Here is an 11,651-nt window from a genome sequence, read left to right as displayed (position 1 = left end):
ATTGCACAGGAGTTTTAGGTTGTTAATTTCCCCTAAGTCTGTGGTCCGAGGAGTCATGCAGGACTTAGGTTCTGTTTAAAACCTGAATAGATAAGATAAGTTATTAATTTCCCTTAAGTTTGTGGTCCGAGGAGTCATGTAGGACTTAGATTCTATTTAAAACTTGGATAAATGCCATAAGTTATCAATTTCCCCCAAGTTTGTGGTTCGAGGAGCCATGCAGGACTTAGGTTCTGTTTAAAACTTGGATAGATGTCATAAGTTATTAATTTCCCCCAAGTCTGTGGTCCGAGGAGCCATGCAGGACTTAGCTTGTGTTTAAAACTTAGATAGATGCCTCAAGTTATTAATTTTCCCCAAGTCTGTGGTTCGAGGAGCCATACAGAACTTAGGTTCTGTTTAAAACTTGGATAGATGCCTCAAGTTATTAATTTTCCCCAAGTCTATGGTCCGAGGAGCCATGCAGGACTTAGCTTGTGTTTAAAACTTGGATAGATGCCTCAAGTTATTAATTTCCCCCAAGTCTGTGGTTCGAGAAGCCATGCAGGACTTAGGTTCTGTTTAAAACTTGGATAGATGTCATAAGTTATTAATTTCCCTCAAGTCTGTGGTCCGAGGAGCCATGCAGGACTTAGCTTGTGTTTAAAACTTGGATAGATGCCTCAAGTTATTAATTTCCCCCAAGTCTGTGATTTGAGGAGCCATGCAGGACTTAGCTTGTGTTTAAAACTTGGATAGATGCCTCAAGTTATTAATTTTCCCCAAGTCTGTGGTCCGAGGAGCCATGCAGGACTTAGGTTCTGTTTAAAACTTGGATAGATGCCTCAAGTTATTAATTTTCCCCAAGTCTGTGGTCCGAGGAGCCATGCAGGACTTAGGTTTTTTTTAAAACTTGGATAGATGCCACAAGTTATTAATTTCCTCTAAGTCTGTGGTCCGAGGAGCCATGCATAACTTAGGTTGTGTTTAAAACTTGGATAGATGGAAATGGACCAATAGGTATGCGATGATCATGGAACAAAACATAGGCAGAGCTGTTTTCATTAATAATAATATCTTCTTAGATTATTTACATTCCATGGGCGAGGTACAGTTTTATCATCTAAGTCTTCTAGGTAATAAGCACCTATTCCAGCCACAAATGTGATGCAATACAGTCTTTCCCAGGCTGGTCCCAGCTTGCCCCAAGAAGGGTTCTTAACACTGTCGAGAATCTTTCTCATCACAAGGTCGGCTGGACTCAAAGGTCGCAGCTTTACATTAACGTCATACCTCTGCTTTAGCTTCTGGTGATAACAGGCCATATGGATCATTGCTTTTTCCCTTTTTTCCTCGGCTAAGTCTAGACTTCTCCCCAATAAGTCGTCATTATTGTTTGGGGTAAAAGTGTTAGACTTCAATGTGGGGAAGCTATTCTCGATTGGGAGTACGGCTTCAGCCCCATAAGTCATTGAAAAGGGAATTTTGCCCATTGACCGCCGTGGCGTCGTCTGATAGGTCCATAAAACATGTGGGAGCTCTTCCACCCATCTCCCCTTCGCATCATCCAACCCTTTTTTTAGTCCGCTCACTATGACTTTGTTCATGGCCTCGGCTTGCCCATTTCCTTGGGGGTAGGTAGGAGTGGAATATCGGTTTGTGCTTCCAAACTTGCAGCAGTATTCCCTGAAGTTCTTACTATCAAATTGGAGACCGTTGTCCGAGATGAGGGTGTGAGGAGTTCCAAAGCGCGTAATAATGTTTTTCCAAATGAACTTCTTAGCATCCACGTCCTTAATGTTGGCCAAAGGTTCAGCCTCTACCCATTTGGTGAAATAATCGGTGCCGACTATTATGTATTGTTTATTCCCTGCTGCCTTAGGGAAAGGACCGACAATATCAAGACCCCACTGAGCAAACGGCCAAGGGCTAGAGAGGTGGTTAAGGACTCCTCCTAGTTGGTGGATATTTGGGGCGAATCTCTGGCACTGATTACACTTCTTTGCATATTCTTAGGCCTCTCTTTACATGTTCGGCCACCAATATCTTTGGGTGAGTGCCCTGTGCGCCAACGATCTCCCTCCTGTGTGACTTCCACAAATCCCCTCATGTAGCTCTTCAAGCAAGGACTCGGATTCCTCTGGGTGTATACATAATAGGTACAGCCCAGAATAGGAGCGTCGGTATAACTTGCGGTCTTCTGATAACCAAAACCGATGAGCATTCCTCCATATCTTCTCGGCCTCCAGTTTTCCTTTTGGTAATGTATCGTCTTTAAGGAATTTCACTATAGGGTCCATCCAACTGGGACTCTTTCTAACCTGATGGACCTGAGCTGTGTCTCTTCTAATTGAACTTGTCTGGCATAGATCCTTAACAAGGATTATTCGCGGCAGATCATGCGCAGAGGACGTGGCAAGAGTGGCCAGCGAATCTGCATGTGTGTTCCCACTTCTGGAAACATGCGTCAGATTGAAGGATTCAAAGTCTAACTGCAGGCGTTTGACTCGACCGAGATACTCTTACATTCTAGCATCTCTAGCTTCTAACTCATCCATTACTTGGCCAACGACTAATTTGGAGTCTGAGAACGTTTCCATTGCCTTTCCACCCAATTTTTGAACCATCATCATTCCTTGAAGTAAAGCCTCGTATTCAGCCTCGCTGTTTGTAGCCGAGAACCCGAGTCTTAGAAATTTTTCAATGGCAATACCTTCGGGCGATATTAAAACTAGCCCAATTCCAGATCCTTTTTGGTTGGCCGCACCATCCACGTAGACTTTCCAACGTGAGATTTCCCATGCTGAGATTGTGCCAACCGATTTTCCATCCATGTCTTCCTTCTTTGTTATTGTTTCTACAGAGGGTTCAATGAATTCTACAACTAGGATCGCGAGGACTTGACCCTTGACAGAGGACTTAGGCATGTATTTTATGCCGAAGGCCCCTAAAAGTGCACTCCACATGGCGATCCTTCCTGTGTAATCGACGCTTCGGAGCACCAATTGAAGGGGAAGTTGGGTTAGAACAATGATCGTGTGTGCCTAAAAATAATGGGGGAGTTTTCGCGTGGCATGTACTACTGCCAGAATTGCTTTCTCTAATGGTAAGTAGCGCAATTCAGCCTCATGTAATGATTTACTTACGTAATACACCGGTCGCTGTATTCCATTATCATCCTGTATCAGTACCAAGCTTACAGCATGAGGGGCTACTACTATGTATGCGAACAGTACCTCGTCCGCCTCAGGGCTAGACATGATAGGCGATCGCGACAAGTATTCTTTGAGTTGCTGGAAAGCCAGGGCACAATCCTCCGACCACTCAAACTCTTTCCACTTATTTATCAAGAGGTAGAAAGGTCGACATCGGTCTGCAGATCGTGATATGAACCGGTTCAATGCTGCGATCATGCCAGTGAGCTTCTGCACTTCTTTTGGATTCCGAGAAGCCTGTAGGCTATTAATCGCTTTGATTTGATCTAGGCTTACCTTTATTCCTCTGTGGGTTACCATATAGCCTAGGAATTTCCCAAATCCGACCCCAAATGAACACTTGGAAGCATTGAGCCGCAATTTGTGCTCCCTTAAGATGCAAAAGATGATCTCCAGGTCTTTCACGTGCTTGGACACCATTTTGCTTTTTACAACCATATCGTCTATGTAGACTTCAATAACTTTGCCTAGCTATGGTTCGAACATTTTGGTCATCATCCTTTGGTAAGTTGACCTTGCGTTCTTTAGTCCCGAAGACATTACCTTATAGTGATAGTTTCCAATGGGTGTCATGAACGCCGTTTTCTCTTGATCCTCTAGTGCCAGTGGTATCTGATGATAGCCCTGGAAGGCGTCCAGGAAGCTCATTCAAGGGTGGCCTACAGTCGCATCCACCAATCGGTCAATTCGAGGTAAGGGGAATGGGTTTTTCAGGCATGCCTTATTCAAGTCTGTGAAGTCCACGCAGACTCACCACTTCCCCGTTTTCTTTCTTACCACCATCGTATTTGCCAGCCATTCAGGGTAAAAAACTTCTTTGATAGCTCCTGCCTTTTTCAGCTTCGTCACTTCGTCTCTAACGGCACTGGCATGTTCCTTCGAAGGGCGTCGGGATGGTTGCTTCTTTGGAATAGAAGATGGATTAACATTCAAGTAGTGACAAATGAGACTAGGGTCAACCCTTGGGGCATCGTCAGCATCCCATGCAAATATGTCAACATTTTTCCTCAGAAATCCGACAAGTTCCTCTTTTTCTTGAGGAGGTAACTCTGAGCCGACCTGGAAAAATCTCTCGGGATCGTTTTTAACAGTAAAATTTTCCAAACTTTCACACCTTATCTCCTCGGCTAGCCCACAATTTTGCCCTGCCGAGGTGGTTGATTGCTATAAGTTTTCAAAAGCCGAGGACTCGGCATGGGACTGACGTGAGATGGTGGCCACCATACATTGCCTAGCCATGGTCTGATCTCAATGGATCTCTTCCACTCGGCCTCCGGATGGGTATTTTACCTTTTGATGAAGTGTAGAAGATACGGCATCCAGGGCATGGATCTATGGCCTGGCTACTATCGCTGTGTAGGGCGAGTAAGCATCGACCACGATAAAGTCTACCTCCACTACCTCTGAACCGATTTGTATGGGTAATCTGATCTGCCCTTTTGGTACCACAGTTTTCCCTTCGAAGCTGATAAAGGGGGAGTCATAAGCCGTCAAATCCTCTGGCCTTAAGTTTAGCCCCTTGTATAGATCAAGGTATATTACCTCTACTGCACTGCCTGGGTCTACCAGTACCCTCCTCACATCGAAGCCTCTGATTCTCAACGTAACCATTAAGGCATCGTCGCGAGGTTGGATAGTTCCCCTCTTATCTTCGTCCGAGAATTCTAATATCAGAGCACTTTCCTTTTTAGACCTTTTAAATTCTCTTACCCTGTTCTCGGCGGAGAGCTGAGCCACGGACAGCACCTTGGAAGGAAATGAGCCGGCTCTTCCTGGAGCAGCGAGGATGATGTGTATCGCTCCCGTGGGAGGTCTTAATGATACATCTTTTTGAGGCTCTTGCAATGCCTGGCCTAGATGACCGCTTAAGGGGTGTAAAAGGTGACGTAATTTCCCTCTCGGACCAGTTGATCTAGGTGATTCCATAAATTCCGGAAATCCTCAGTGGTATGCCCATGGTCCTGATGATAGTGACAATACAAATTCTGGTTGCGCCTCGAAGGGTCCCCAGCCATTTTTCCTGGCCACCTGAAGAAAGGTTCGTTCTTGATTTTCTCCAGAACTTTCTGCACTGGCTCTCTGAATACGGCATTAACCGTTTGCATGCTATTTTGTCCAGCCTATCTCGGAAAATCTCTCCTCTTTTGGTTATGGATATATCGTTCCGACCTGTAATCATTCCCTTTGGAGGGAATGATCTTCTCCTTTCCTTTTCCTTGTAGCTGATCTTCCTCCACCCTTTTGTACTTATCAATCCTATCCATCAACTGATGAACATTGACAATGGGTTTACCAGTTAAAGATTTCCTTAAGCCGTGCTCGGTGGGGAGGCCGCTTTTGAATGTGCTAATAGTGACATTATCGTGGTTCTCATTCAACTCGTTATACATCTCCCAATATCTATCCGAATACGCCTTTAGGGTCTCCCCCTCGCACATGCACAGGGACAACAACGAACTTAGGGGTTTAGGGACTCTGCTATTTGTAATAAAGTGAGAACAAAAAGCCTGAGTGAGCTGCTTATAAGAGCCTATGGAATTTTTTTTCAGACTGTTGAACCATCTTATCGCCATTGGCCCCAAGCTGGACAGGAAGACTTTGCACATTAGGGCTTCATTTTAGGAGTAGATGGCCATTCTTTGGTTAAACTGGCTCACGTACTCCACTAGGTCTGCTCGGCCGTTGTAGATCGTAAACGTAGGTTGATTGAAACGTTGAGGTAATTTAGCCCCTTCTATCCTGTGCACGAAGGGTGATTTAGAGATCTGGTCTAATGCCCTGTTCATAGCGTCATTTCCCAAACCCTTGCTAGATGGGCTCTCATACTTTCGCACTAGGTGCGATTCCTTTTCATAAGAAAAGGTTTCACTTGGGGATGTTCTCGACCTCCATTGATAACTCACGTCTTCCTCGTCAGAGGATGCATTTGAGCTGGAGGGAGATCGCTTTCGCTGTGCATGTCGCAACTTTCTTTTCAGGTCATCTATCTCTCACTGTATAGCCTGATGGTTGTTTCGCCTTTGAGATACGTGACTGCCTATTTGGGTATGACTTTGGCTCGTCTGGGTAGTATGTACGCTTCCCTCATGATTCCTTCTGTTGCCTGGGTTAGAAGGATTATTTTACCGTTGAGACTCAATAGGTTCTGTCTGTTGAGGGTTAGCTTGGTGGGGATTCTCCTAGTATGGACCTAGTCCTGCCATGCTTAACTGTTATGCTTGTTGACACTTAGGTTCTTCCCACAGACGGCGCCAATTGTAGGGGCACAATTTTAGTGGCCCAATACTTGTCGGTCAAGTCTTGACCCAAAAAGTCCCACACAATGAATTTTTTATAGAGTATGGGCTGAAGAACAAGAACAAAAATGTCACCGTGAAGAGGTCCCTCACAAATGAGAAGGCTAAAAACTTGATTAATGGACACAGATCAATGCAGTAAGACTTCTTTACAGTATTCTCTCTTTCTTTTCTCCGTCCCCTCTCTTGGGGGACTTTTACATATTATATAGGTCATTTCCAATCATCTGGGCTTTACACTTGTTGATCATCCAGACCCTCACTTGAGCACCTGTCCCATCAAACACCCCTATCAATTTTTTGTGAGTTGCTGTAGCCAAGGTAGCACTGTTCAGGGGTCTTCTCCTCATTAATGCAGTCAGGAGAGTAGTTGTACTGCATTTAATGTGGTGGTAGCAGCTTTTGCTGAGATATTTCGGGTTTCCTTCTTCTTTACGCATTGGAAGGATGGACTATAATGGCTTGGATGTACCTTTGCTCCGGATTTTGCAGTATCCGAGGAGAAATTACTCATCTGACATGTTCTCTTTACCCCCGTAGGCCTAAATAAGGATTGCTTGGGTCATACTGACTTCTCGGACGGGCCTAGGGCCCAGCCAGACTGTGATTTTGGGCCGATCCCCACACCTGCATTTTTCATCCTCACTTTTCCATAATTCCAACCAAACCTACTAATAAGTCAGTTTCTATGTAGAAATTGGAATAAGAGATTGAAATTGTGAGAGTAAGGATTTGTTTAGTTGGGGGGTGAAACAAGGAGGATAGAAAATAGGAAAGAGAAAACTAATTTTAGGTGTGTTTTGTTGGAGAGAATGAGATGATGGAAAATTGCTAGGAACAAGTGAATGAATAGTTTCAGTTAATGATTGAACTAGCCCTCCTCCTTTTATGTGCTTGCTGGTTGCTTCTCTCTCTCTCTCTTTTAAATTTTTTATTCTTAGGTGTGAGTTGTAGTGCTTTTTTTTTTGGTTGCTTTTTGTTTTTTTCTCCCTTTTCTAGGCTTAAGTTGTGGGTGGAACACACACACACACAAATTTTTTTATTTTTTTTTTTGGGTCTAACTAGACGTGATTTTTTTTTTTTTTTTTGGGCATGATTTTTAGTTTTTAATAAATTTGGGTGATTGCCTTTTTTTTTTTTTTTTTCCTTTGGTTGTTTTCATTTTTTTTTTTTTTGGTTTTAATTGTGCATCATTTTTTTAACCAGGACATATAAGTAAATTTATTCAAATTTATTTTTTTCATTCCTCCATTTTTTCACTTCCAATCAAACACAAATAAAAAAAAAAAAACTAAAATTTTTTGTATCCTCTAACTTTTCTATGTCTTTCTTATTTTCAACCCTCTCACTGTTTTTTACCTCTCCTTCCAAATGGACCCTAAGAGGGGAGCAAGTGAATTTGATTGAGCACAAGGCAGTGAAGCCGTGAAGGTAGGAAACTAGGAGGGGTCACATTTGATAGAAAAGTTAAAAGCTTACAGCGGTGGATTATTAAATCATGAGACAAACTTGTTTCACCCCTTTTTTTTTATTTTTTATTTTTTATTTTTCTAATTACAGGCGTGTTTTAATTACCTCCCCCTTGTGCATCGTGAAACCTTTACTATTTTCCTCTCTCTACTCAATGGAAATATGATTACGTGTACTAATTAGGTACTAAAGGGATCATTATTAGCCATACGTGCATATTGTATTCTAATATCATCTTAAGAAAATAACAATAGTTCAACCTTCAACTTTAAGCTGTAGCTTTTTCTTCTTTTATTTTATAATTATTTTTACTTCTTCACATTTTTCTAACGTGTTCATTTTAATTATATGTGATTGGTGCGTAATATTCTCTATCTGACTATCTCACAACTCCATGTGCAGCTCGTGTTTAAGATACAGTACAGCTATGAAAATGAAACTCTTCATGACTACCCTTAGATTTAAACCTATATAAACCCCCCCAAACCAACCCGAACTCTCTCACCACTGCAACCAACAAAATCCTCAGCAATGGAGCTCACTTCTTGGGCTGCTGTTTTAGCCATGGCATGGCTAGCTGCTTTGCTCTTTTTCTTCAAAAATAACCCCCTTCGATTCCACAAGCTAAAACTTCCACCAGGACCCAAACCTTGGCCTATCATAGGCAATCTAAACGCTATTGGTCCTCTCCCTCACCAATCCTTTCATAAATTGACTCAAAAATACGGACCACTTATGCAACTTAAGTTCGGGTCTGTCCCAGTAGTGGTTGCCTCATCTGCCGAAATGGCAAAGCAATTCCTAAAAACACATGATCACATCTTTGCATGTAGACCCCAAACTGCTGCTGGGAAATACACCACTTATAACTTCACCAATATCTCATGGGCACCTTATGGACCATATTTGCGCCAAGGGCGTAAGATATATCTCTCTGAGCTATTTAGCTCGAAACAACTAGAGTCCTTTGAGTATATTCGTGTCGAAGAAAGGCGTGCTCTTCTCTCACGCTTATGTGCCTTGTCTGGGAAGCCGATTAGGCTGAAAGAGCATCTCTCGCACCTTACATTAAGCGTCATAAGCAGAATTGTATTGGGCAAGAAGTATTTCAGTGAGTCTGAATACGAGTCTTCAATAGTGACACTCAAAGAATTTCAAGATATGTTAGACGAACTGTTCTTGCTAAATGGGGTGTTGAACATTGGGGACTGGATACCATGGCTCGATTTCTTAGACTTGCAGGGATACGTGAAGCGAATGAAGGCTATCACAAAAAAATTTGATCGATTCCACGACCATGTTATTGGTGAACATAAGGCAAAGAGAGAAAGCGTGAAAGATTTTGTGCCAAAGGATATGGTGGATTTATTATTAAAGCTCGCCGATGATCCTAATATTGATGTTAAGCTCACTTATGACAATATCAAAGCGCTCACTCAGGTATGCCTTATTAACCTTTCTAATTAAAATTTTTTTTTTTCTTGTAATTAGCAGACGGAGAATAATTGTATTTTTGGTGCCTTCTATTTTTCTAACCGTGAATGCATGCAGAGGGAATAATGTAAAAGTAAAAGTAATAATTTTAATAAACTATTTATATATATATATATATATATAATATAAAATTAAGAAGTTAAAAAGAAAATTGAATAAATAATCTTCCTAAAATATTAATTTACTCATTTCTATATGTATAGATTTCACTTGCACTCAAGTTAACACGTACGCATACATCTATCTATTTAATAAGTTATTTATATATATATATATATATATTTATATTTATATATAAAGAATATAAAATTAAAAAGTTCAGAAAAAAAAAATTGAATCAATAGTCTTCGTACAGTATTAATTTACTCATATATATAGTTTTCACTTACACTTAAGTTAACACGTACGCATACATCTATCTGCCTATATATTATACTGGTATTAAAAGTTGGCCTCAAAGCAAAAATTTCAGGTTTATGACATTTGTTTGAATATTATCATGGCTCACACTCACACTAAGAGATAGAGAGTCTAAGAAAAATTTAGAGAAGAAACTGAGAAAGTGAGAATTAGATAGAGAAATATTTGAGAATGAAAACTAGATTAGAAATAAAATCATCCCCTAAAAACGGGTCTATCCTGACCCATCCTGTCATTTTAGTAGGTCAGTTTCAAGTTAACTATTCTTTTTCTTATATTTTCTTTATTTTTATAATTTTTTTCTCACAAGTTTAATTATTTATACCCATTTTTATCTTTCGGAATCGAGTGTGTCAATGAGCTCGAGTCTAATTTTTCCAGGCATACATATTAGGTGTGTTTATGGCAAACCAACCTAACCTGAACATGACAAAAAAAAAAAGGAAAATGTTGTTACAGTTAACAACATTTTTCCAAAAAAAAAAAAAAAAACTTATAAATAGATGCACTGATGAATTTGAATGGTGCCACATTAACAAAATAATAAAAATATTTTTTTGTATTGTATTTAAAAATTGACTCATCAATTTAATAAGACATGTTCTAAAATTTGTAGGATAGGCTAAAAGATATCAACCTTAATTATAAATGGTTGGAGTTATAGGTCTCAAAAAAAAAAAAAAAAAAAGGCCTGCCCTTATTCCCCTAAATGATAAATATATAGTGAATGACAATTTTTGTTTTTGTTCATTAATGTCAGGATCTTGTAGCTGGAGGTACAGATACCTCTGCAACTACTGTGGAATGGGCTATGTCTGAACTCATGAAGCAACCACATCTCATCAAAAAGGCAACGGAAGAACTGGATAGGATTATTGGAAGAGACAGATGGGTAGAAGAGAAAGACATCCCACAGCTTCCTTATATTGATGCAATTATGAAAGAAACAATGAGAAAACACCCTGTTGCCGTATTGCTTGCACCACATTTGGCTCTTCAAGACTGCAATGTAGCTGGTTATGACATTCGCAAAGGAACAACAATATTCATAAACACTTGGAGTATAGGAAGGGATCCATCAATATGGGATGCACCAGAAGAGTTCCGCCCAGAGAGATTTTTGGGTAAGGCTATTGATGTGAAGGGACAAAATTTTGAGCTATTGCCGTTTGGTTCAGGGAGGAGGATGTGCCCTGGGTATAGCCTTGGACTAAAGATGATTAGCTCCAGCTTGGCTAATATGTTGCATGGATTTGAGTGGAAATTGCCAGACAATATGAAGCCAGAAGATTTGAACATGGAGGAAATTTATGGCTTGGCTACGCCTAGAAAGTTTCCACTTGTTGCAGTCATGAAGCCACGACTCCCGCTTCATCTTTATTAGTTATGACAATAATCGATCTCGTATGTTGTATTTTCTTATATTTTGTACCAGTTTCCTATTATGTGTATCCTTATTGCTGTACTTGGTTGTGTTGTAACCAATAATCATGTGCCATGACTCTGCCTTAATTGAAAATAAAATTGCAACTTGGTTGTTTAAATGATTTCTACTTATGCTTTTTTGTTTTGCGCGATTTCAGACGCACTTGATAGTTCATGGTAGTTCACAAATACGAATTTCTATTGAAATACATTTGATAAAAATTAGTTGACAAACTCTTCGGTTCAAAAATACTTCATTGAAACTTTTCAACGATTTGAATCAAAAGAAATTTTTTTTTAAAAAGTAGTTATATGATTAAAAACCCTGCTTACTAAAACCAAATTACCCCAA

General features: G+C 40.5%; 1 protein-coding gene across 1 annotated transcript; it reads left to right on the top strand.

Annotated features, from left to right (window-relative positions):
* Window positions 1–8,472: 8,472 nt before the first annotated feature.
* On the top strand, window positions 8,473–11,382 carry LOC126706867 (trimethyltridecatetraene synthase-like). Its single transcript, XM_050406441.1, has 2 exons — window positions 8,473–9,400; window positions 10,635–11,382. Exons 1-2 carry the CDS (start codon window positions 8,492–8,494, stop codon window positions 11,256–11,258), a joined length of 1,533 nt encoding a protein of 510 aa, XP_050262398.1. The 5' UTR covers window positions 8,473–8,491; the 3' UTR covers window positions 11,259–11,382.
* The last annotated feature ends 269 nt before the right edge of the window (window positions 11,383–11,651 follow it).

This window comes from Quercus robur, chromosome 11, assembly GCF_932294415.1.
Source record: "Quercus robur chromosome 11, dhQueRobu3.1, whole genome shotgun sequence".
NCBI classification, from domain to species: domain Eukaryota; kingdom Viridiplantae; phylum Streptophyta; class Magnoliopsida; order Fagales; family Fagaceae; genus Quercus; species Quercus robur.
The sequence above is the reverse complement of the archived record's forward strand: the minus strand, read 5'-3'. Positions and strand labels throughout refer to the sequence as shown.

Excerpts from the sequence above, each read along its gene's own strand:
- LOC126706867 (XM_050406441.1), top strand. The coding sequence starts at position 8,492 with ATGGAGCTCACTTCTTGGGCTGCTGTTTTAGCCATGGCATGGCTAGCT. Across the intron at positions 9,401-10,634 it reads ATATCAAAGCGCTCACTCAG|GATCTTGTAGCTGGAGGTAC; the intron begins GTATGCCTTATT and ends CATTAATGTCAG.